General features: G+C 38.8%; 1 protein-coding gene across 1 annotated transcript in view; it reads left to right on the forward strand.

The window, feature by feature from the left end:
* The first annotated feature begins 1,332 nt into the window (after window positions 1–1,332).
* Window positions 1,333–27,198, forward strand: part of haus5 (HAUS augmin-like complex, subunit 5) — a 37,993-nt gene continuing 12,127 nt past the window's right edge. The window contains exons 1-15 of the mRNA XM_061883172.1: window positions 1,333–1,666; window positions 1,742–1,804; window positions 6,357–6,389; window positions 8,448–8,472; window positions 8,545–8,677; window positions 8,758–8,917; window positions 12,209–12,305; window positions 14,987–15,078; window positions 15,180–15,234; window positions 18,433–18,557; window positions 18,630–18,711; window positions 18,778–18,932; window positions 25,693–25,855; window positions 25,920–26,000; window positions 26,066–26,211. Coding sequence (XP_061739156.1) covers window positions 1,563–1,666; window positions 1,742–1,804; window positions 6,357–6,389; window positions 8,448–8,472; window positions 8,545–8,677; window positions 8,758–8,917; window positions 12,209–12,305; window positions 14,987–15,078; window positions 15,180–15,234; window positions 18,433–18,557; window positions 18,630–18,711; window positions 18,778–18,932; window positions 25,693–25,855; window positions 25,920–26,000; window positions 26,066–26,211 — 1,514 coding nt within the window. The 5' untranslated portion in view covers window positions 1,333–1,562. The remainder of the gene's footprint in view (window positions 1,667–1,741; window positions 1,805–6,356; window positions 6,390–8,447; window positions 8,473–8,544; window positions 8,678–8,757; window positions 8,918–12,208; window positions 12,306–14,986; window positions 15,079–15,179; window positions 15,235–18,432; window positions 18,558–18,629; window positions 18,712–18,777; window positions 18,933–25,692; window positions 25,856–25,919; window positions 26,001–26,065; window positions 26,212–27,198) is intronic.

A 27,198-nucleotide genomic window follows, 5' to 3' on the forward strand; every position in this document is an offset into this window, starting at 1 on the left:
GGGTCACTTATAACATATCTCGCTGCTGTGTTGGATCCGCTTTGGACTGGACTCTCGCGGCTGTGTTGGATCCACTATGGATTGAACTTTCACAATATCATGTTAGACCCGCTCGACATCCATTGCTTTCGTCCTCTCCAAGGTTCTCATAGTCATCATTGTCACCGACGTCCCACTGGGTGTGAGTTTTTCTTGCCCTTATGTGGGCCTACCGAGGATGTCGTAGTGGTTTGTGCAGCCCTTTGAGACACTAGTGATTTAGGGCTATATAAGTAAACATTGATTGATTGATTGATTGATATAAGAATATTCTATTACTGTTAAGCAAACTTTGAATAATAAAACGTGTCCTTTATCATAGCTACACGTATGACAAAAAAGGGGGTGAAAATCAGTGGTAGTCAGTGAGGTAAGATGAATTAAATGCTCCGACAGTTCATTGCTGGGTGGAGGACAGAGTCAAACAACTTGCACTGAGCCTAGTCTATAAAATCCGCTACACCTCTTTGATACCGAAGTACATGGCAAATTACTTCCTTAACGTAAATGACCGCCATAACCACAACACCAGGGGGAGCTCCACAAACCACGTTAAACCCAGTTTTCGATCTAACAAAGGTCTTAACTCATTCTCTTTCTATGCCACATCAATGTGGAATGCACTCCCAACAGGTATAAAAGTAAGTGCATCTCTATATTTCTTCAAAACCGCTCTAAAACAACACCTCCAGGCAACATCAACACTTTACTAATACCCTCCTCCATTCACATCCCATCTCCCCGGATTATAAACAACTCAAATGTACTTCTAATGTATATACTTGTTCTTATGCTATGTGAACTCACTATGTTCTCTGCTGGCTGTACATATCCTACTAAATAAGACCTACACTGTTTCAATGTCCATATTTCTCTGTTGATGCAATTGTTAATGACTGAAGTACTGATATCAACCAAAGCTCCTCATCCCACCCCCCGGATTGTAAATAATGTAAATAATTCAATGTACATACTATGATGATTAACTTGTGTGATGACTGTATTATGTTGATAGTATATATTTGTACCATGAATTGATTAACGTGGACCCCGACTTAAAGAAGTTGAAAAACTTATTCGGGTGTTACCATTTAGTGGTCAATTGTACGGAATATGTACTGTACTGTGCAATCTACTAATAAAAGTATCAATCAATCAATCAATGCTCCTGCTAAATGAATTGCACTGAGTGGAGCGGATCACCACTCCAAGATGGCGGCCCGGCGTCTCGTCAGCGCCAGTAGGCAGTAGCGCTCCATGCTGCCTCCCCTTACAACATGTCTATGGTTCTAGTCATGTGACCATCATTTACATGTAACCCGGAAGCACTGTGAACGAGCGGGAAGTCGAAAGTTCAAGCGATTTTTAAAAAAAAACGAAAACTCCATCTGGTTTTTCATAGTGTTGTATGTTTATGTGTGTTAAGTGGGCACAAACTTTGCAATCAAGCAGATTGTGTGGACTACTACGATAAACTTGCCGCGGCACCACGAGCCAGATATTTCGCGGTCTTTGTGCTCGACATGCCAATGGCGGACAGGACGCTCTCGCAGGACTTGAAGCGTTGGGCGAAAGAAGAGTTCAATCTTCCCCCGGAGAGCCTGCCGAATGAGAGCTACTTCAAAACGTGGGTAACAACGTCACTCGGAGCGTCTTGTCGCAGCGAAAATGTAACACTCGCTGTCGTCCACTTGCTTTCCAGGCTGTGTGTTGGCGCAGGGAAGTCAATATGGAAGTTTGTCATCCAGCACGTCTTCCAGGAAAGGTTCGTCTTTACAACATGTTGACATTATTGCCAAAAAGTTGTTCGAAAACTAAATATATGCAGTATGTTGTCATCAACGTGCAAGTTCAATTTCCATCCATTCCCTACCGCTTATTCCCTCTGGGGTAGCAGAGGGCGTTGGTGCCTATCTCAGCTACAATCGGGCGGAAGGCGGGGTACACCCTGGACAAGTCGCTATCCAATCACAGGGCCAACACAGATAGACAGACAACATTCACACTCACATTCACACACTAGGGTCAATTTAGTGTTGCCAATCATTGATTAAATCATTGATGTCCCGATCCGATATTGATATCGGAAATCGGTCCGATATTAGCCAAAAAAGTGAATATCGGATTTTATCGGACTGAATCTAAAAACTCCGATATAAGCGCTCCGATATAAGCGCTCCGATATAAGCTGTCCATTTGCCGCTGCAGCACTTCTATAATAGGTGACTGGTGTGATCACACTCCAACACAGTAGGTGGCGGCAATGCCCCTTAAATAACGTTGGTGGCGGCCGCGGAAGAAGAGCGTCTCTGATCCAGCATGCACAGCCCACGTGATCACAACAACGACAACGCTTGTGCTCAGCAAAGTGTAGTGATGTCGGCTGTGTGAAAGTATTTTAACTCACAGCATGCCGAAATGCTTATCTTCTTAAAAAAAAATCTCCACATTATGCTCGGACTGCAGAAAGTGGAGAAGGAGGAGGAGGAGTAATAAGGGTAGTCAGCACTGACTGATTATTATTTGTTTTATGCTCTTGTTATTAGAGTGATATGTTTATTGTGTTTACACTATACTTCAGTGAAGACTAAGAGTAATTACTACATTGTTTTGGGCATAGTCAGTCAGTGAAACTGGAGCTGTGAACTCTTAATTTAGAGCAGTTGGACAGTGGACAGTATTGTGTTGTTTTTGTGGTTTTTGTCCCTGCCCACAGTTGTTTCCAACATATACTGACAGTAAAAAAAATAACTGAAGTGAACTTGAATTGTTTGCACTTTAAAATGTTTTTTGTTTTTTTTATTGGATTTATTTAGGTTATTTTTCAGGGTTTTCTAATTTATTTTTAATTTATTTTATTCAATTGTATAACTATGTTGGTATTAGTGGTTATTTTGCACTTTAAATATAACATTTTGTTTTTATTGGATTTGTTGAGGTGATACTCTTATGTTGAAGGTTAAAATTTATGTAACCAATTGGTTAATAATAAATGGGTCAGTTTTTCCTATACCTACTCTTGCTGACTATTGTTTTCTGTTTTAACACTACAACATCAGTAACAGTAACATCACTTTATCAAGCCTTTTCTAACATTCTACAAAACAAAATAAAGAATAAATATATGTATGATTCGTGCCTATATCGTATCGTATTGATATCGGTATTGGCAAATACTCAAGGCTACAATATCGGTATCGTATCGGAAGTGAAAAAGTTGTATCGGGACATCCCTACCAATCAACCTATCCCGAGGTGCATGTCTTTGGAAGTGGGAGGAAGCCGGAGTACCCGGAGGGAACCCACGCATTCACGGGGAGGACATGCAAACTCTACACAGAAAGATCCCGAGCCCGGGATTGAACCCTGACTACTCAGGACCTTCGTATTGTGAGGCAGATGCACTAACCCAGTGGTTCTCAAACTTTTTTTGTCATCCCCCACTTTGGACAAGGGGGAGTTTTCAAGCCCCACCTGCCCCCATCGCCACAACAGAACGCTAATGCCACGCTTAACATTTTCAAATTTATTGAACATCAAGTAACATTCAAGTAAGGGTTTCCCCACACATTCATTTATTTGTGGCGGCTCGCCACGAAAGAATTACGGCCGCCACAAATAAATTTTTTTTTTTTTTTTTTCGGCTTTTGACTCGCTCGACCGCTCATAAAAGTAGTGGGACTCTGTCTGTGAATGGAGCTTGTAGTTACATATTATATAAATATGTAACTAGGATATAAATATGTACATAAAGTGTTGTAAGTATATTCCAACTCCGCGTTCTTGGTCATTGCCGCCGCAAGAATATAATAATAAAAAAATATTTTTAAGTGAAATTCCCCCCCGTTCCTCGCGCCCCACCTGTCATGTCTCTATTCCCCACAGCTGGGGCCCGCCCCACACTTTGAGAAAAACGCTGCACTAACCCCTCTGACACCGTGAAGCCCCAAGTTCAATTTACGAGTAATATTTAGGTCTGGGCGATAAGGCTGAACAGTCGATATCGACATTTTTTTTAATGACCCATTGTAAAAATGATCAGGAGAAAAATATATTTGATGCAAACATTTTTATTTTAAATGCAACATTCCTGTGATTATAATCCCCTCAGCTATCAGGACAGAAAGGAAAATAAATGTCAACACAATCTTGGAAAAGACTAGAATCACAATTCTAAAGTTAACATCAAACACTTAACATTAACCTTAAAATTAAGGTTAAAAAAATAAGGAAGCTGCTTAATTCATACTTGCCAACCTTCAGACCTTAGACTTAGGGAGATATTTGAAAGGCCCGCTGGGGGTCACATGATGGATGGATGGATGGATATATATATATATGTGTATATGTGTGTGTAAAAAAAAAAAAATACATATATCTATATATGTGTAAAAATATATACGTGTGTGTGTATATATATATGTATATGTGTAAAAAAAATATATATATGTATGTGTAAAAATATATATGTATATGTGAAAAAATATATACGTATATATGTGTAAAAATATATACGTATATACACATATATACACATACATATTTATTTATATATATATATATATATATATATCTATCTATATATGTGTAAAAATATATAAATGTGTGTGTGTGTATATATATGTATATGTGTAAAAAGATATATATATATGTGTAAAAATATATACGTATATGTGTAAAAATATATACGTATATACACATATATACACATACATATTTATTTATATATATATCTATGTGTACAAATATATAAATGTGTGTGTGTGTATATATATGTATATGGGTAAAAGAAAAAAATATATATGTATATGTGTAAAAATATATACTTATATATGTGTAAAAATATATACGTTTATATATATATATATATATATATATATATATATATATATATATATATATATATACATACATACATACATACACACACACAAAAAGAAAAAAATAAATACTTGAATTTCAGTGTTCATTTATTTACACATCTACACACATAACACTCCTCTACATGTGGTTGTATTTGAAGGTTGGTTTTGGCATAGTTCGATCGCTCCCTTGTCCAATTCCGGGGCAATGCCACCTATCAAATACACTAATGAAAACACAGTTTTTCTGCTAACTGTATTGTAATACTGTGTATTATACGGGATGGGTGGCAAGCCTATACACTCACCTTTCACTATTTGAGTAGCTTTTGTTCTGCCATTTGCGTACTGGCGAGCGATCTCTTAATCCAGGAACGTATCCTTCATGGATTTGTTGAAAACAGCCGCAAATGAGAACTGGATGTTGCTTGTATCTATCTGCATAGCCATCTTTGTCTCGGCATAAGTTTATAAGTTTCACTCACGGGTCTCCATTTAGCAAGGTGGCCCATAATACTGGGCTGTGACCAGCCTTGTGCTTCTCTGACCGTTCATGAGTGACAATATCCGTTCGTCCGCCGTGTTCAATGGAGAAGTCTGATCTACAAAATTTGCAGGCAGCATACGCCTTCTCCTTTGAGCTGTACTGAATGAACTGAAATTATTTTTTCCAATCATTTTGAAACTTGCAAGCGTACTTCTTCTTCTTACTCGTCGTCCCATGTCTTTTCTTCTACATCATCTCCTTCTTCTGTTCTGATTGCCACGCTTGACTTCGAGGTGGTTATTATTGTCTGACCGGAAACGGCGCCCAGTGAAGGATGGTGTAGCAATATTGTGGTCCGGGTGGAAATCGGGAGAAATTGGTGAGAATGGTAACCTTGGGAAATTTTCGGCAGGGGCACTGAAAGGTTTGGCAAGTATGGCTTAAGTAAGTGTAACTAAATAGTGCAAAGTGTGATGATGTAAACTTAAAGAAACCAGATATAAACTATTTCAAGTGTGAGCGCGTATTACCGATTACAAGCGCCTTGGTCTGACTGTGGTCGATTACAAAAAAAAAAAAAAATCAGCCATAGGGTCGATGTGACTTTGCTTGTTTTATTGATAATTTCTTTGCAATCTGCAGTACTTATGTTTGATTTATTTTCTCTCTCCATGCAAAGAATCAACCACTAGACAACCAGTTGGCGCAATCAAACGTGATAGTTGATACGGTTACCTGATTGGCTGTTTGTGTGTCACTCCCACTTCCTGAGTTGCTTGGTTACCATGCAATAAACCTTGCCTAGCAAGTCCTCGTTTGTTCTGCCGATAGAAAAAAAACGATCAAACATTTCATGAAACATATTTTTTAATATTGCGATTAATTTCGTTTTATCGCACAGCCCAGTTCATATTTCAAGTTTTTTTTGATGGTGTGCAACTTGTCATGTCCTGTTTTGTCTTTTCTAGAAATGTGAGGATCATGCGAGGGAATCTTCAGTGGTATCCTTTTGCCTCTTAAAATGTAAGTATATGGTTTATCCACATTAAAAAAAAGCTATTATCTCTGATAGACAGTGGGAAACATGCAGCAACATCCAAACACAGAAATGATGCAAAAACACAAATTAAATTAAACTTAATTTACGCAGCACTTTTAATACACAGGGAAACGGCAACACAAAGTGCTTTACACCAAAAAAGGAAAGAAATAAGAGAAGAAAACACATTGACAATAACAAAACAAAACATGGCACCGTGGATTGAGAATAAACACCACCTTTAAGGTGTCTACACTAGAGAATAAATACAACTAACCCCATCTAAAAATAGTATAAATCATTTGAAAATATATGCAACATTTAAATGATTATAATACATAAATATAGATTAAAAAACAACATTGAAAGAACAACAATAGTAATAATAGCAATAAATAAAATAGAAAATAACAGAATAAAAATAAAAAAGTACCTAAGAAAAGTTTAACATGTAAAAAGCCTGTTTAAAAAAGTGTGTCTTTAACCTTTTTTTACTAGAATATCAAGGGAATGTTCAAAATTATAGGGCAAAGCAATTGTATTTATAGAGCACAATTCAAACACAAGGCAATTCAAAGTGTTTCCATCCAACCATCCATCCATTTTCTACCGCTTGTCCCTTTCGGGGTCGCGGGGGGCGCTGGAGCCTATCTCAACTGCATTTGGGCAGAAAGCAGGGTACACCCTGGACGAGTCGCCACCTCATTGCAGGGCCAATACAGTTAGACAACGTTCACACACTCGGGCCAATTTAGTGTTGCCAATCAGGTGCATGTCTTTGGAGGTGGGAGGGGCCTATCCCCAAGTGCATGTCTTCAGAGGTGGGAGAAAGCCGGAGTACCCAGAGGGAACCCACACAGTCACAGGGAGAACATGCAAATTCCGCACAGAAAGATCCCGAGCCCGGGATTGAACTCAGGACCTTCGTATGGTGAGGCATATGCACTAACCCCTGTGCCACCGTGCTTTCTAGAAAACTAAAAGAAGGAAAAATAATTCCAATTCAAATCAGGAAATACAATCATAATTAATTAAACATCAATCAAATGCTGTAGATGCAATGGTTTCAGTTGTCATATGCACAATTAAATACAAGTGTTTTCAGGCTTGATTTGATCACATCTTCAGGAAGACTATTCCAGATTTTGGGAGCATAAAACTGCAACACAGTTTGACCATGCTTGGTCCTGACTCTGGGCACCAGCAGGAGACCACTCCCCGAGGTTCTCAGAGCTGGAGATGGTTCATATGGTTCTAACTTTGGCACAAGACCATGAAAAGACTTGTACACAAAGGGAGCTGTTTTAAAGTCTATTCTTTGAGCAACAATAAGCCACTGCAGTGACTAATGTGGTCGCATTTCTTAGTTATAGTCAGGACTCGAGCAGCAGCATTCTGGATGTACTGCAGCTTTTTTACATATTTTAATTATGAATATGCAATCACATAAAAATTGCAAGAGCAAAATCAAAATGCATGGTCGAAATATTTTACAATATAGAGATACTGTTTTTCTTAGCAGCAGTTTCTGGTTGCATTTGTTTTCATGGTGCTTTTGGATCATTTCTGTGTTGGGCGTTGCTTTGTCTTTTCCTCTGTAGTTCACCGCTCTCAAATCCTAAATAGACTTAGACTTCAGGGAATGCGCAGCAGCTTGAGAGATAACATTTAGCAATCTTCAGTAATGCAAAAATAAACAAATCTTTAGTTCCTTGGAGAGACTACAGAGTAAACGGAACACAAAAAATTTAAGGAGACATCGAACGGAGCCAGATGAGGTGACTTGGGCCTCTGGTCAGAGTGCCCCTCGAACGCCTCCCTAGGACACAGTGGACACACATTGTATCCTAGCTGTATCCCCTGCGAAGAGCTGGATGAGGTGGCTGGGGAGAGCGAAGCCCAATTCGAATAAGCGTAAGAAGATGGACGGATAAAAGAATGGAGGCAGGCGCTGTGCCACTGAAATAAACCACACCTGCTTTCATCTGGCTTCGGATTTTTCCTTGACCTTATTATAAAGGTACAAAGGGCTTCAAGACAAAGAGGTAAGCCACAATCAGGTTAATTAATTTTCGTCCAATTTCCTTCAATTTCTTGTCCTTTTCGTGTGTGTTTAGATGAAGCAGAGCGAGCACCAGAGCATGGCCTTGAAGCAGAGTGAGCTTCAAGAGACCATAAAGCAGCTCCGGTCCGAGATCAGCCACCTGGACTCTGAGATCAGCGCCACTGAGGATCAGCTTGCCACCCAAGGTCTCAATACATCGGATAGCAAATATGGGATGTTGTTTCGGACAAAAAGAAGGCCAAAAGTTGCTATCCTCATTCTACAGAGCGGTCTATTGCCTCCACTTGGGCCCAGGTGGAGGACAGTCAACGCAGGAAGTTGCTCCTCCAGGCCTTCAGACAAAACTGTGTCTCGAATCGCACATTGCTGTCCAGTGACGTTCAAGAGATCAGCGGGTACTGCAGATCTCTGGAGCAGATGGCCAGGTCAGGGAGAACAGTCTCGAGTTTAACCTTTTGCACAAGAGATTGACCGCTGTGGCTTTTTCGGGGCCGATACTGATTATTGGTAGTCAAGGAGGCTGATGAGTGATATTTGGAGCCAATATTCATTTGAAGTAAAAGTTAGCAAAACATGAATAGTATACGTCAGTAAATAGATGGACTAGGCTTAAAATTGTTATTGTTTACATTACTTTTCTAGGAAGTGTCGGACCATCCATTGTCTACCGCTTGTCCCTTTCGCCTACGTCAGCTTCATTCGGGCGCAAGGCGGGGTACACCCAGGACAAGTCGCCCTCTCATATAATATTTAAAAAAAAATCAGGGGAATTTACAAACAACTTTATTACGTGGGTCTAAGAAGCGCATCAACATTTTTGAATTTCAAATTATGAAAAATCCCCTAAAAAAATGTTTAAAATGTGATTTCTCTACATCACAATAACTCATCTACTCAATTGTTTACATTTTTATAGCAGTTTATGAATTTAATACATTTTCAGATTTCCTAGGGAGGACTCCTGGGTTCCTTCACATAGATTATAGTTGAGACCTGTTTATGAAAGTTCTCCTTCGTCAAGGTCTTTGTCATCTCAGGGCATTCAAACGATCTCAACTGGACTGCTTGGTTTGTCTTGGACAATGTTTCGCCGCTCATCTAAGTAGGCTTCATCAGTTCGTGCTCTTAGACTTGGATTGGTCAGATCTAGTCCGTTGATACTTTTTTCAAGCTGGCTGACTTTTTTTCCGTCCGGTTGTTACAGAAAGCAGGGCTGGACAATTAATCACATTTTAATTTCGATTATGGCTTCTTAAGATTATGAAAACATAACAATCGACAAAAAACAAAGAATGGGCCACACAACGTGTATGCGAATTCCGGAGCTATGTGGCCATGAAACAGATGAGTAGCAAATGAGTGTGAAAAAGGAGCACGTCTATCAGACGTTTAGGATCTAATCATGGTTACTACTTTTTATTTGACACAGCGCCAGTATGCCTGATCAATATTCACTTAAGTCAACGAAAAAGTAAGGCACATTTGATTTCCGCTTTGACGAAGTCACATAATTGGCCAATAAAACGGAATCCGCTGTTAATTCAAAATATCAGGGAAACTGACATAAATGTATGTGAAATGTTGTCATTGTGAGGAGAAGAAACATTTGTTTGGGTAAATAACGAGTCCGATACCACTCATTCATCCCTGGCATACTGCGCCTGCTCCGTGCTGAACAATGTTGATACGGCCACTTGAAACAGCAACTAAACTATGAAAATAAAGCGAGCGAGAACTATCCATACACCCACAACACATCTCATCTGCTTGTGTTGTGGTGAACGACATCCTTGATGTAACATTAATTTACAGACAATGGTCGCATTTTGAGAGGCGTGCTTTTTTTTTTTTAAACAGCCTCAAGTGGGGCGCCATTTTACTCTTTAAGCTGAGGACAACAGCACTTCCCCCTTCACAATAATAGCGCGGTGAGCCACATCTAGTCTGACTTCACTAACAAAATAAAGATTTCCCAAAAGTACCTTGCACAACTCTAATGTACTTAAATCACTTGTTGATGCGTTTACAAAATGATTATGCTTTAACCTAAAATACTGGTGAAAATTGTCCATAGATGTATTGTACCAATAATTGTGAGGATTTTTGCACTTAATTAACAAACCATTTATTACATTTGCTTTTACTCAGCAAGCATACACTATATGGTGGTAAAATAAGTGTAAAGGGTTAAAAAAAAAAGCAACTAAAAAAGGAAAGACAGAATTGTATTGTTATTTACATTTATTGTTATCCATCCATGCATCCATCCATCCATTTCCTACCGCTTATTCCCTTTGGGGTTGCGGGAGGCGCTGGTGCCTATATCAGCTACAGTCGGGTGGAAGGCGGTATACACCCTGGACAAGTTGCCACCTCATCGCTGACATTTATTGTTATAATAACTATATTATAATATTCATTTTTAAAAAGCACTTTCCATTGAGCAATCAACCTCAAAGTGCTACAGTGTATTAAAAAAAATAATAAAAAGATAATAAAAATTAAAACCAGAGCTAGCACGCATATATCTAAAAAAAAGGCTTTTTTAAAAAGAAGGGTTTTTAAGCCTTTATTAAAAGCATCCACAGTCTGCAGTACCCTCAGGTGGTCAGGGTGAGGTTCCGCAGACTACTATAATTAGTATTTTAATTGTTGTGGTTTATTTGTTTCTAATTTATATGCAGATTTTTTCTACTATTTTTAAAGTTGAGTTTTGGTGATACAATAAGTTCTCATGTTTTCAAATGAATGAGCAACTGTGTAATTGCGGTAATCGTGATTACAATAGCAATCAGAATTATCGTGATTATTATTTTTGCCATAATCGTCCAGCTCTAACAGAAAGTGTGATAATGTATGAGCTGCTGCCTGCTTTTCTTTACTTATACAATAAGTCTCCCATTTGTCATCTATATCTGTCGCGTTGGTACCTGTATTTGATTTTATCACGGAACATTAAAGTCGCTGTGTTCCATTTATTGAGCCCACGCTTCAAGTTTTGCCGATGGAGGCTTGTCGAGCAACTCCATCTGTGCAGTAGCAAAAACAAACAAAACAGGACTGGGGAGGACAAAAACTGGAGTTCTCGGCAAAAAAAATTGAAGTTTTGACAGGTACAGGTAAGCAGAGGTAGGAGCATGGAAAGTGAAAGCGGATGGTAGAAGAATTCTCACAAGAACTCAAATAAATGCCCTGTCAGATATGAAAACATATTTAAGGAGAGTTATGGACAATGAAAGTATTTTTTTTATTTTTAAGTGAATTTAAAAATAAATAAATTGGGCTCCAGCAAAAAGAGAACTTTTCTGAAGCTGAGCAAATGGGCTGGTGATTGAGCAGTGCTTCTTACTATATACTTATATTATTATTATTACTATTATTTGTTTTTAAATGCCTAATGTTGGTATTGTATGTGTATACAGTATATTGTATGTTGTTATGTTGTAGTTTAAAAAAAAAAGGCTAATTCCATCCATCCATCCATCCATCCATTTTCTACCGCTTATTCCCGCGACTTGTCCAGGGTGTACCCTGCCTTCCGCCCGATTGTAGCTGAGATAGGCGCCAGCGCCCCCCGCGACCCCGAAAGGGAATAAGCGGTAGGCTAATTCCAATAAAGCTAAATATCGGTGCCAATTTTTGGTCGATCTCCAATGTGCACCCACATAATCAATAGCTTCTTTTTAAAACTTTAACAAGAGTTTTCGTTTTTGCAGGAAAGCAGAGGTTGATGTGCTGTTTGGTAGTCAGCTTCCTGGCAACTGTGACAGGAAAACACTCCACTCTAAACCTGCAGTAGAAGCACAAGTCCTGGTAAGGATCTTTGATCAGTAAATCAAATATATGCACTTGGCTCTTCATTAGACACCTACACAATTTGATGAGATCCATTTCATACTGTACAAAAAGAAAACTAGTGTGCATGGCAAAAGAATACGCAGTGGCGAATCACTACGCTCATGATGAACAACTTGACTTTTGTTCACGTTAACTTTTTGCCCTTTATCATGTCTCCCACAAACATGCGTCATAAAACACAAGTGATGTTATATTTTGGGAAACCATCATATAGGATAAAGATTAGAGATGTGGCCATACACCGATTTTGTGATACATCGCGATACAGCACATGAGGATGGATATCGATTAGCAATTGTTCCAAAAAATGTGTTAATTTCCATGAGCACAAAAACACATAAACACAACCACAGCATCCAGAAGTTTGCCAGATCTAAAATAACTGCCCGCATGGCTTGAAGGGGACCCGTGATGATTTGAATCCGCGTTGAAAACACTTCTTTGTGGTCTTGATCAGTGTTACCTAACCTTTTTGTAGCTGTGGACAGGTCAACGCTTGATAATTTGTCCCGCGGAGGAGTGGAGGGATGGGGGACTTCTTTTTTTTGTTTTTGTTTTTTTGTCATGAAAAATTTAGGTTTTTTTGGGTTGGTACACTAATTTTAAGAGTATCTTATGTTTTTTTATGTTGATTTAATATTAGAAAAATAAAGATAAAAAATTATTCTGCGGCCCGCTACCAATCGAGGGCCCGGTGGTTGGGGACCACTGGTCTAGATGATATGTATTAGATATGCGTTGTTTTGAATTTTACTCCACAGTCGCTTTTATAATCTGTTTTCAAGGTATGACATTTAACTATGAATTAATTTATCTATTTTTTATTTTAATTATGATTTATTTTATTTTGTTTATTTTTATTAAGAAATTAATGTATATCCATCCATTTTCTACCGCTTATTCCCTTTTGGGGTCGCGGGGGGCGCTGGCGCCTATCTCAGCTACAATCTGGCGGAAGGCGGTGTACACCCTGGACAAGTCGCCATCTCATCGCAGGGCCAACACAGATAGACAGACAACATTCACACTCAAATTCACACACTAGGGACAATTTAGTGTTGCCAATCAACCTATCCCCAGGTGCATGTCTTTGGAAGTGGGAGGAAGCCGGAGTACCCGGAGGGAACCCACGCATTCACGGGGAGAACATGCAAACTTTTGATATTAATCAGTACTGAAATATTACTTATTTAAGTACTTTTAAAAATTTTAATTAATTGTTAATATTTATAGTTTACGTTAAACAACGAAAGCACAGTCTACCAATTCAAATTCATTGTGTGTTAAACCTACCTGGCTAATAAAGCTGATTCTCGATCTGAAGGCGTTTACAGATTGCAAATGAAACCATGCGTCATCTTCTCCATATATAGTGTATCATACATCCAACACGTTTTTTTTTTTTTTTTTATTAAAAAAAAATATACAAATTTAGGGCTTCACGGTGGAAGAGGGGTTAGTGCGTCTGCCTCATAATACGAAGGTCCTGAGTAGTCAGGGTTCAATCCCAGGCTCGGCATCTTTCTGTGTGGAGTTTGCATGTTCTCCCCGTGAATGCGTGGGTTCCCTCCGGGTACTCCGGCTTCCTCCCACTTCCAAAGACATGCACCTGGGGATAGGTTGATTGGCAACACTAAATTGGCCCTAGTGTGTGAATGTGAGTGTGAATGTTGTCTGTCTATCTGTGTTGGCCCTGCAATGAGGTGGCGACTTGTCCAGGGTGTACGCAGCCTTCCCCCCGATTGTAGCTGAGATAGGCACCAAAGGAGAATAAGCGGTAGAAAATGGATAGATGGATGTACAAATTTAAACCGAATAAGATAAACATTTGTAAATAAAAATAGGCAGAAAAATGTTCTATTATAACATGTTTATTGTGCCAACAAAGTATACTGTGTGGCAATTTTTTGTATTATTTTTAATAAATAAAACTTTGTTAAGTGTGTATTAGTACTTCTTGAGCACATTCATCAATACTGTGATAATAACCTTGATTATTTTGGTGAGAATAACCTTGGTATGAAATGTTCTTACCATTACATCCCTATTTAAAATAAATCTTGTGTGAGCAAAAGATGCGTCAAAAAATGATATTGTATTATTTGTTTGCTATTTGAATCGTAGCACCCCAAATTGAATGGCACACCTCTAATAATGATGGTATCTTTAAAAATGTAAAATGATATGCTTCAAGGAAATCGTCATTGATAACTAAGCATTGATTGATTGATTTATTAAAACTTTTATTAGTAGATTGCACAGTTCAGTACATATTCCGTACAATTGACCACTGAATGGTAACACCCGAATAAGTTTTTCAACTTGTTTAAGTCCACGTTAATCAATTCATGGGAGCATTGTAGTAATCGCTGCCTCCTTTCTCACAATGTGTGACACAACCACAAGGATAAGAATAAGGAACTGATTTATTTGTATGTGTTGTAATTCATGTTTTAATTTCTGTATTTTTTTATATAAAAAACTTGATTGACCGAGGACATCCTGTCTGTTTATTTGTGTAGTTTAAAGCTCATGAATTGCATTTATTTTGTCAATTGCTAAAATTCAATGTGATCTAAACTGTGTTCATAAAAACCTGGCAACTTATGAACTCATGAAAGGATGTCTTTCACCAGGTTGAAGTGAGAAAGCTGTGTAACGACAGGGTCCACTTCTATCAGTCCTTGCAAGAGAGTGAATTGAAAACGGCAAAGTCCGCATCCACACGGTAAGAGCCTGGCTTAATAAGGCTTGTTAAAAAAATATATATATATATTTCAGTCATACTGCTTTTTACCACATTGGTAATTGTCTCCTCTTCTGTCGCAGTATGACGGCTGAGAACAGGACTGCATTGTTTCACTACTGGTTAAGTGCAGTGGAGGTTGGTCATTGAAAACTAAGTATTTTTGCTTGTATCATATTTTCAGTCCATGTACTACAGCGGAATCCGCATATCTCGACATCCCTCTGACTGACCGAGTGACGTGGACATAAGCAGTTGTCACCAGCTGAAATCTTAAGCTTTTTGCAACCACTGCGAGGACCTTATTTTCCAGACTATAGCGCGCATCCACAAAATTTTAGAAGAAAAACACATTTTCCATATACTAACCACACCAGACTATAAGCCGTAGATTTATATACGTTGTAAAATGAGTTATTTACTCGGAAATGTTTTGTAAATTTTTATTTATACGCCTTAATTGTTTCCAAACGGTGTCTGTAACATGGCAGTAAACGGCTGATAAAACAAAACAGAAGCCATGGTCATGGACCCACTCACTGCGGAAGCTAGCTCACCAATCAGCTAAACGGTTTCAAAAACTCCACGGTGACATTATGCTGAATTTACGAAACTAAAAAAATGTAATTGTAAGTTTATAATACTAACACAGACACTCATAAAATTGTTAGCACATTGGCTATTGCTAAGGACGCTAGCTTTATTGCATTACATACAAATATGATATGCATAGAAACACTCCTACAGATGGGACGGTTTAGTAAGTAAGACTAGTTATAGTTATATTGTAAAACTTAAAAATGTTGCTTGAAGTGATGAATAAGAATTTGTACAAGTACGCACGCTATGGACGGCGAAAAGACGGAACGGCAATCGTACTTTTGGTTGAAAGCTCTGTCTAAAATGTAAGGACTTGGCGATCACTCCAGCAGCACTGAGAGCGGACTCAGCCAAACTACAACTAGGATATATTGCAATTTTCAATGCCAACAAAGAAAGTGACTCAAAAACCGCGCCAATGCAAGTAAAGTAATGTTCCACTTTTCCAAAAATGTGCTAGCTTGATGCTAATCTATATTGGCTTTGCTATTGATGTGCTACTGATTAGCATTACGGGACGGCGTGGCGAAGGTGGGAGAGTGGCCGTGCCGGCAATCTGAGGGTTACTGGTTCAATCCCCACCTTCTACCATCCTAGTCACGTCCGTTGTGTCCTTGGGCAAGACACTTCACCCTTGCTCCTGATGGGTCCTGGTTAGCGCCTTGCATGGCAGCTCCCGCCATCAGTGTGTGAATGGGTGAATGTGGAAATACTGTCAAAGCGCTTTGGGCTCCTTAAAAAGGGGCAGAAAAGCGCTATACAAGTACTACCATTTACCATTAGCAATTTTACATGGCGATTTCTACACCTCCAAATGCGTTAATGAAAACTACAACTAAGATGCATTTAGCAATCAAAGAGCTGGTGTGTAAACTTATAGTATTAACTTTTTATGACGCAACTTCAAGCAAAAAAAAACCACCCACCAAATACTATACATTACTGCCATCTAATGTCTTGGACTTGCAAGTTAATATCATACTTGCAAATGGCATACTGTAATAAATTACGGAAGAAGATATAACAATTGGACAGCAGTTATCATAATCAGCTCATTTTTAAACGTTGCAATAACAATGAGAATTTATTGTCAAAAACAAGATACATTAATTTATACAAAAGTGCCAAAAATTGGTACAGTTGAGTGTCGTGTATTAATTCTCAGGTAGCAGGAATTGTTATGGTACGCGTTCAAATGTGAACAGTATCCATTTCTATGTTGCTTACTGAGAGACAAACAAACCTCGAGGAATACATAACTTACTGGCAGAGTTAAGTAATTGAAGGATAAATGAAATTGCCAGGTCTGGGCTTTTTTTGTTTTGTTCATCTGACACTTCCATACAGGCTGAAAGAGGGTTCGCTCTTTGCGGATTAAAATAAACCATTATTTACTCTTGGACTTGAGGCAGGGCTGTTGGTACACGTAGTGGAATTGGGCTGCGGAACATAAGCGCAAGGTAACAGAGTAGAATTTATTTCAATCAATCAATTTTTATTTATATAGCCCTAAATCACAAATGTCTCAAAGGACTGTACAAACCATTACGACTACGACATCCTCGGAAAAACCCACATAAGGGCAAGGAAAACTCACACCCAGTGGGCAGGGAGAATTCACACCCAGTGGGACGCCAGTGACAATGCTGACTATGAAAAAACCTTAGAGAGGACCTCATATATGGGCACCCCCCCAATCCCCCCCCCCCCCCCCCCCCCTCTAGGGGACCGAAAGCAATGGATGTCGAGCGGGTCTAACATGATACTTTGAAAGTTCAATCCATAGTGGCTCCAACACAGCCGCGAGAGTTCAGTTCAAAGCGGATCCAAGACAGCAGCGAGAGTCCCGTCCACAGGAAACCATCCCAAGCGGAGGCGGATCAGCAGCGTAGAGATGTCCCTAACCGATACACATGCGAGCGGCCCATCCTGGGTCTCGATTCTGGACAGCCAGTACTTCATCCATGGTCATTGGACCGGACCCCCTCCACAAGGGAGGGGGGACATAGGAGAAAAAGAAAAGAAGCGGCAGATTAACTGGTCTAAAAAGGAGGTCTATTTAAAGGCTAGAGTATACAAATTAGTTTTAAGGTGAGACTTAAATGCTTCTACTGAGGTAACATCTGGAACTGTTACCGGGAGGGCATTCCAGAGTACTGGAGCCCGAACGGAAAACGCTCTATAGCCGATACCAATACCGATACCGGAAGTGTCGTCATCTGATGAGGGGGGGGCTTCGGGGTATCGATATTTTTGAAAAAAAAATTTGTACTTTTTCCTTTATTAATTGATTATGTTAATAATACAACACAGGACAACGATTTAAGTCGAAAAATTAAATATTTATTACAAAAGTAATATCAATAGCAATAAAGTAATGCAAATAAGGTGCGAACAACTACTGAACCTGGCTTGTCGCCTCAAAACACACAAACACTTAAGGTAAATAACAAAACTCTAGTTATTGAACAAAGTTGTAAACATGAACACAAAACAAAAGAACTGAGAAATTCAAATAAAAAAGTAATCATATCAATTACAATAAAGTAAGTACTGCAAATAAGGTGAAAACAAATACTGAGTATTGAGTTTTTTTGCCAACTAACAGTTAGACAGACAAACAAAAAAACCCTGGTGATTAATGTCCTGGTGAAGGTATAAACAGGAAATGAGTTTGGCATAAATGCGTTGGCAACTTTAGCGGGTTCCACTATTCCCCTTTTGCCGTGTGTTTAGAACCTGTTGGGTGCGTATCCTCCAAACCACATCCTCTCTGCTTTGCAACATTTGGCTGTCAGAGAGCAGAAGGAGTTAGAGGAGAAAGTATCTCAGGATGTCACCCGAGATGTGGCTGCTCTTGGGTAAGCAAAGCAATACCTTCATTTTAAAACGGATGCTAATTTTGTGACGTGCGCTTCATGTTTTCATTGTAGATTTTGTCACGAAAGTCGTCTTCTGCTGGACATATCAGGAGAAGAGGAGAACGTCTTGCCATCCATTGATGCTCTCTTGCAGGTGCTGTGTATGAACACAGTGTGGGAAGATGTTGACACATACTGTATGCTGAATGTATTGTTCCAGGCTGCGTGGCAGAAAGTGGAGGAGAGTCTGGTTGAGTTATCGCAGACTCGCTCCAGAGTCCAACAACTCCAGAACCAGCTGCTGGCTCGCAGGAAAGAGGCGGAGCAGGCAGTTTCTGGGTTGGGTGATGATCCTCACAACGATACTCTGGCACTGTAAGTCCACTCTGCACAAAACCTTCACCAAAATAGGTCAAGAGGTTTCTGCTCACTTGAAACCTTATACAATAATAAAGCCATTTGGGCGAATGCAGCTAAGATAGGCTCCGCCAACGACTCCAACAGTGACAAGCGTTAGAAAATGGATGGATGAATAGATGTTTTTGTACCAAATTTTCCCTTTTCCAACTACGCCTTCGCTGATAATAGGTCAATTATCCAATCAATCCAAGCCACCTTATTTATATAGCACATTTAAACAACAAAATGTTTCCAAAGTGCTGCACTTGAACGAAGGATGAATTACAGTAAAATAAACTTGATGACCTAAGTAAGTAAGCCATGTTCAAGTTTGTTTTCTTTGTCTCTTGCTTCCAAACGGCGTGTAAGTGGTTTCCCTCGGCATCGCTCTCAGCGTCTCCGTGCGTCCGTTCAATAGCAGGAGTGAACCCTCTAGTCCAGGGGTGTCCAACTCATTTTGGTTCAGGGGCCGCCTGGAGGAGAATCTGTGCACATGCAGGAGGTACTATCGAAATCATGGCTTTAAAGCCCTACTGAAATGAGATTTTCTTATTTAAACAGGTATAGCAGGTCCATTCTATGTGTCATACTTGATCATTTTGCGATATTGCCATATTTTTGCAGAAAGGATTTAGGAGAGAACATCAACGATAAAGTTTGCAACTTTTGGTCGCTAATAAAAAAGCCTTGCCTTTACTGGAAGTAGCAGACGATGTGCACGTGACGTCACGGGTTGTAGGGCTCCTCACATCCTCACATTGTTTATAATCATAGCCTCCAGCAGCAAGAGCTATTCGGACCGAGAAAGCGACAATTTCCCCATTAATTTGAGCAAGGATGAAAGATTCGTGGATGAGGAAATTTAGAGTGAAGGACTAGGGAAAAAAAATGGCGATTGCAGTGGGAGCGATTCAGATGTTATTAGACACATTTACTAGGATAATTCTGGAAAATCCCTTATCTGCCTATTGTGTTGCTAGTGTTTTAGTGAGATTAAATAGTACCTGAAAGTCGGACAGGTGTGGCCACGTGTGTGTTGACGCCAGAGTCTCTGAGGGAAGTCACGGCAGCTGCAGGAGGACGCTGGCTCCGCTAATGTCTCCGGTAAAAGCAGATTTATTACCACAATTTTCTCACCGAAAACTGCCGGTTGACATGTGGTCGGGACACATATTTGCTTGACTGCTCTGTTCCATAGTAAAGCTCCAACTTCGGGAAGTTTAAACAAGGAAATACCGGCTGTTTGTGTGGCTAAAGGCTAAAAGCTTCCCACCTCCATATTTCTACTTTGAATTCTCCATTATTAATTGAACAAATTGCAAAAGATTAAGCAACACAGATGTCCAGAATACTGTGTAATTATGCGATTAAAGCAGACTACTTATAGCTTGGATCGGGCTGGAAAATAATGTCCGCTACAACCGGTGACGTCAAACGCACGCGTCATCATACACGTCATCATACCGCGACGTTTTTAACACGACACTTCGCAGGAAATTTAAAATTGCAATTTAGTAAACTAAAAAGGCCGTATTGGCATGTGTTGCAATGTTAATATTTCATCATTGATATATAAACTATCAGACTGCGTGGTCGGTAGTAGTGGTTTCGGTAGGCCTTTAAAACTAAAAAATTAAGACAGCTTCAGATTATATTCTTTGTTTTATTCTGGCCAAAAATCGATCAAACACATTCTGAAAAGATTACAATAAAAATAAAGAAAAAAAGTACCGGCATCGGTAAAGTTTAGATTCATGAAGGAAACAAGAAAATGAATGAATTTTTATAACTGAATAAATTTACGTATGCATAAAAATGTGCTGTCTTTTGTATGTGTTTTTTAATGAATCAAATAATGTTTATGACAACCCTTTTCCAAAACACAATATAGAATGTGAGATATAACAGGTTGATGCATACATTTATCATTTGTTTTCAAAACGCTCACAAAAAAGTGGGACCCCATTTTTATGACTTCATGGGCTCCCTGGGACCCCTTTTTGAAAAAGCCTAGCGCTAACACTGATGGAGTATTGGTGCGTGCAAAACAGCAGTAGGCGGCTGTGGCCTGTGGGCCGTTTCTAATACTAATCAGTAGGGGTGTAACGCTGCACAAAAATTTCGGTTCGGTACGTACCTCGCTTCAGAGGTCACGGTCCGGTTTGTTTTCGGTACAGTAAGAAAACAACAAAATATAAAAAATGTTTTGGTTATTTATTTAACACATTTGCTAAATCTTCCGACAAAAAAATTTTTCTTAGTGAAATATTTTATGTGAAGTAATGGGAACCTTGGAGAGGTCAATTATTCATAATAACATTGATTGTGATTCAATATTATGTTTTGAGCTATGACAGTTTGAAAGAAAAAAAAAGCTTTGTTTTACTTAGTCAACTTTGCAAGTTTTTCTAAATTACATAAATCCAAGCCACCTTATTTATATAGCACATTTAGCACATCAACGTTGCAAGTTTTTCTAAATTACATTTAGCCTTTCAGCTTTTTTATTTCACTTTTGTTTCTGTTTATTTTAATAGTATTTTTAGAATGTGCCGTGTGTCTTTAAAACTTTAGCTGTGGGCCGCAAATGGCTTCCGGGGCAGACTTTTGATACCCCTGCTATAGATAATAAAAAATAAAATCTGATAAATCCATGGGTAAAAGGCAGAGCCTGGCGACGCATGCGCGTTTATCATAACTCTCTCGGTCTCTGTCCCTCCCTCATGAATGTTGCTGCGCACACAATTTTTTGTTTTGTTTTTAACCCCTTCTTAACCCTGAGCGTACATTGAAAATACACGCAACCCTAACTTAAAATGCCGGACATTTGAGGCATTTAAGAAACTCCACCCTGACAGCCCCGCAAAAGAGGACATATCCGTTGAAAAGAGGAGGTATGGTCAGTCTATCGTAGCCCGGTCACTGCTAGCATGCCGTGTGTTGTTGTTGTTTTTTGATTGATTGAAACTTTTAGTAGTAGATTGCATTGTTTAGGTGTGCATTGTTTACACAACGTGCGGTGCGCTACTTAATATGTCCGTGTGGAAACTCGTTCGGTACACCTCTGAACCAAAACCCCCGTACCGAAACGGTTCAATACAAATACACGTACCGTTACACCCCTACTAATCAGGTATCATCCCGGGGGCCACAGATCACTCATTTTTGACTTTGACACATAGGCTCTAGTCAATCATCTATACATTTTGTGTCTCTGAGTGGAGGCGGCATCGCTGGTTGCTGACAGTGCCACAGGCTTTCTCGTCGCTCGTGAGAAGCACTGCAAGATAACACAAATCAGGAGGATGTAAAATTATCGCAAATCCAAATGTTCCGATGTGGGAATATTTAGACTTTAAACTGAATGAGCAAGATTCGACTCGATAAGCCAGTATGCTGAATTTACGGTGCCAGACGGGCGAAAAAATAAGTTTTCCAAACAGAGAAGAAAACTGTTCTTCAAGATGTTCAATACTTAGAAGTGCAATTTTTGCTAACATAGATTGGGAGTCTGTCTTATTTCTATTGCTTGGCTATTTATTTAGGATTATTAAAATGTTGTTGTGTGCAGCTATTTTGACATAAATGGAGTGCTTACCCATAATTAACTGGAAAAAACATCTCTGGCCAGCTGGACCAAACTGTCCGCCGAGTGAGTTACTTTATATTGATCATGATACACGCAGCACGTCATGCGTCTATGATGACAGACCGTATACGCTCTATAGGAGACCTGGGCAAATTAGGGCCCGGGGGCCAAATGCGGCCCGTTAGGCTTTTCAAATTGGCCCGCTGGACATTCCCAAATATTTTTTTAGATCTTTAAGATGGAAATTGTAGCTGCCATTATGATGTGCAGTGATGTTTTCAAATGACCCTAAGTATTTCAATGGTTGGAATCTGCGCTTTTGCACGATATACTAGTTACTATGGTAATGTAATTAGTTACTATTGTTATCTAAGTCACAACAGCTTAGACGAGGCACCAAGCAGTGTGGGTGGGGAGCGTTTCCACAAAGTGTTTCCAGAGCGGCCAGCCTGAAATGTGGGTGTCAGGGACAGATGCGGAAGGAGATTTTTAAAACAAAGTTCCAAAGCTTGGTGATATTTCAGATATATCAGATTGTAGGTGGGTTTATTTTTTACCCTTTGTGTTTATATTTTGCTGTTTGTTGCATTTCGATTAATTGTAAAATATGTCAATCGAGAGGGTTTGTGACGTTCATATGTTGTCAATATTCTGTCTTTTATCGTTCATAGCTACCGTATTTTTCGGAGTATAAGTCGCTCCGGAGTATAAGTCGCACCTGCCGAATATGCATAATAAAGAAGGGAAAAAACATATATAGGTCGCACTGGTATAAAGGCCGCATTTTTTGGCGAAATTAATTTGATAAAACCCAATGCCAAGAATAGACATTTGAAAGGCAATTTAAAATAAATAAAGAATAGTGAACAACAGGCCGAATAAGTGTACATTATATGAGGCATACATAACCAACTGAGACGGTGCCTGGTATGTTAACGTAACATATTATGGTAAGAGTCATTCAAATAACTATAACATATAGAACATGCTATACGTTTACCAAACAATCTGTCACTCCTAATCGCTAAATCCCATGAAATCTTATACATCTAGTTTCTTACGTGAATGAGCTAAATAATATTATTTGATATTTTAAGGTAATGTGTTAATAATTTCACACATAAGTTGCTCCTGAGAATAAGTCGCACTCCTGGCCAAACTATGGAAAAACCTGCGACTTATTGTCCGAAAAATACGGTAATACTGTAAATGCAACATTCTTTATTTTTATGTACTCATTCAGTAAAAAAAAATAAAAATTCCATTCCATTTTTAAGGCAGTCTGTCTTAACGTTTTTAGCATTCAGACATTGTAAGGTTTTGTATTAGTGTTCCTAAAAATCTGATACAACCTCCCCCCGTCACATTTTTTTCTCCAAATTTGCCCCCCCCCCTTGTCAAAATAATTGCCCAGGCCTGCTCTTCAGCAACAAACAAAACATGAAATAATACTTTACAGACACTGTATAACAGAGGTCACCAACGCGGTGACCGCGGGCACCAGGTAGCCCGTAAGGACCAGATGAGTCGCCCGCTGGCCTTTTCTAAAAATAGCTCAAATAGCAGCACTTACCAGTGAGCTGCCTCTATTTTTTAAATTGTATTTATCTACTAGCAAGCTGGTCTCGCTTTGGTCGACATTTTTATTTCTAAGAGAGACAAAACTCAAATAGAATTTGAAAATCCAAGAAAATATTTTAAAGACTTGATCTTCGCTTGTTTAAATAAATTCATTTATTTTTATACTTTGCTTCTTATAACTTTCAGAAAGACAATTTTAGAGAAAAAATACAACCTTAAAAATGATTTTAGGATTTTTAAACACATATACCTTTTTACCTTTTATATTCCTTCCTCTTCTTTCCTGACAATTTAAATCAATGTTCAAGTAAATGTATTTTCTTTATTGTAAATAATAATAAATACATTTTAATCTGATTCTTCATTTTAGCTTCTGTTTTTTTGACGAAGAATATTTGTGAAATATTTCTTCAAACTAATTATGATTCAAATTCAAAAATATTATTTTGGCAAATCTAGAAAATCTGTAAAATCAAATTTAAATCTTATTTCAAAGTCTTTTGAATTTCTTTTAAAAAAAAATTTCTGGAAAATCTAGAAGAAATAATGATTTGTCTTTGTTAGAAATATAGCTTGGTCCCATTTGTTATATATTCTAACAAAGTGCAGATTGGATTTTAACCTCTTTTAAAACATGTCTTCAAAATTCTAAAATTAATCTTAATCAGGAAAAATTATTAATGATGTTCCAGAAATAATTTTTTTTTTTTTTCAAAAAGATTAAAACTAGCTAGTTTTTCTCTTCATATTTTTCGGTTGAATTTTGAATTTTAAAGAGTGGAAATTGGAGATAAACTGTTTCAAAATTTTATTATCATTTTTTTTGTGTTTTTTCCTATTTTAAACCGTTCAATTAAGTGTTTTCTCCATCATTTATTCACTACAAAAAAACCTTCTGTAAAAGGAAAAAAAATGCACGACGGAATGACACAGAAATACCCATTTTTTTAAAATATATAGATATATTTATTAAAGGTAAATTGAGCAAATTGGCTATATTTGGCAATTTTTTTAAGTGTTTATCAAACTGGTAGCCCTTTTGCATTAATCAGTACCCAAGAAGTAGCTCTTGGTTTCAAAAAGGTTGGTGACCCCTGCTGTATAATGATTGTTCATGTTTTTCAGTCAGTACAGATTGGTGTCTTTACAAATTCAAACACGATTTGTGTTGACATTAAAGCTAACTTATCTCTTGCCGTAGCTAGCATTTACGGCTAACAGCAAAGCGTGCCGATGTGTTACTATGCTAGAAAAAGAGTTCCTCCGTGTTCGCTCCTACAAAACAATGTCGCTACAGTTTTGTTATTGTACAGGTTACGGAACGTAAGTGATGTATTTTTGACGGTTTGTGAATGCATTTTTAAAGTAATTTAGTGATCGAATTGATTACTCCCATTATCTGCATTGCTGGCCACCAAGGACGAGCTTATTTTTATAAATTAGAAAGCGGGAAAAAAAAAAAACTTTTGTTTTCTTGTCTCATAAAGATTGTGAACGATAGGCAAAAGTCATTGATGAGTGCCACGCTGGTTTATTCACAATTCCTTTACTCAATAATGTTGTTAGGTCAGCTTTGGATCTGGAACTCCAGTGTGTGATGAAGGCAGCAGCCAGAGATCATATCAGAGACTGGTGCATCCAGCTCGACCAGCACGCCAGAAGCCGGCAGGAGGCACTGCAGAAGCTTCGCGGCCAGTGGCAGAGCGTTATGGACTTCAGACAACAAGTGGTGAGGCTCAGCGGCGAGTTCTTTACTTCTAGATGTTTTTCCACACATGATGTTGTCTTGTCAGCTCCTCAGACAGGATCAATTAAGGAATCTGATCAAGGGAAACTCATCAGCTAAAGCTGAGCTGATCCGGACGCACCAAGAGGTGTGTATCGTCTTGTATATTTCGGAGAATTGTATCTGGAAACATTTTGACTGTTTTTGTTTTAGCTGCAGGACTTTTTAAAAAGCGAAGTGTTGCCGCAGTTCAAAGAGGTCACCGCTGCTGCCAAGAGTCTAAGGAACTCTATCTCCAAGGAGGTTAAACAGTTGGGCACCATTTCACTTCAGGCTCTGGACCGGAGGACTGTCGAAGGGTAAAAACATACAGCATCACCCATAGGGATGGGTACCGAATTTGATACTTTTATAGGCACCGACTGAATTCTGTCAGTACCATTGGGGCATCGAGTCACATAAAATCAAACATTGCCATAATTTGATACGTTTATTGCACGTGACGTCACGTCCGGTGTCAGACTATACAATGGCTCACGTAAACAACCACTCAGCCAAACTCCCTCTGAGTAATGTTGCAATCTTCAACATAGGGCTGGGCGATATTTTTATGCCATATCGCGATATACGAGATATATTACGATATTTTGCCTTGGCCTTGAATGAATACTTGATGCATATAATCACAGCAGTATGATGATTCTATTTGTCTACATTAAAATATTCTTCTTCATACTGCATTCATATGGGCTACTTTTAAACTTTCATGCAGAGAGGGAAATCACAACTAAGTCAATTGACCAAAAGTGTATTTATTAAAGTTATTAAGCAACGGCACAAACATTCAAGTCATTTCCAAAACATAAATTGCAAGATTGTCAGAGACATTTTAAGTCTCAAATAAAAATGAGCTGCATTATACGAAATCAAATAGTATTCATCCTTCACTATGTGGTGTGTTACTAAGGTTATGAAATTCTCTTCATTCTTTAGCGAGTGACTTTTCAAACGATGCTACATATTAGCAGTAATGCTACTTTTTATAGCAACGTTTTTTCCCCCACACTTGACAAATTACGGTTGTCTGTTCGACATATTCCCACTTGAAGCCGAACCACCGCCAGACGATGGAAACCCTGCTGTTTTTTATTGGGAATTAAGTCTTCCTTCATTTGTTACCAGATCTGCAGCATCTTTCTCTCGTACGGCTATGTTAGCAGCTAGCGTTAGCCACGACGCTACCTCGCTGCCCTGCGAGGGCGTGTATATGACGTGTGACGTGACAGTTTGTGACGAATGTGCGCCTGCTTGTCTGCGAGAAGGAGAGACAGGAAAGAGCGAGGAGA

The sequence above is a fragment of the Nerophis ophidion genome, linkage group LG22 (assembly GCF_033978795.1).
Source record: "Nerophis ophidion isolate RoL-2023_Sa linkage group LG22, RoL_Noph_v1.0, whole genome shotgun sequence".
NCBI classification, from domain to species: domain Eukaryota; kingdom Metazoa; phylum Chordata; class Actinopteri; order Syngnathiformes; family Syngnathidae; genus Nerophis; species Nerophis ophidion.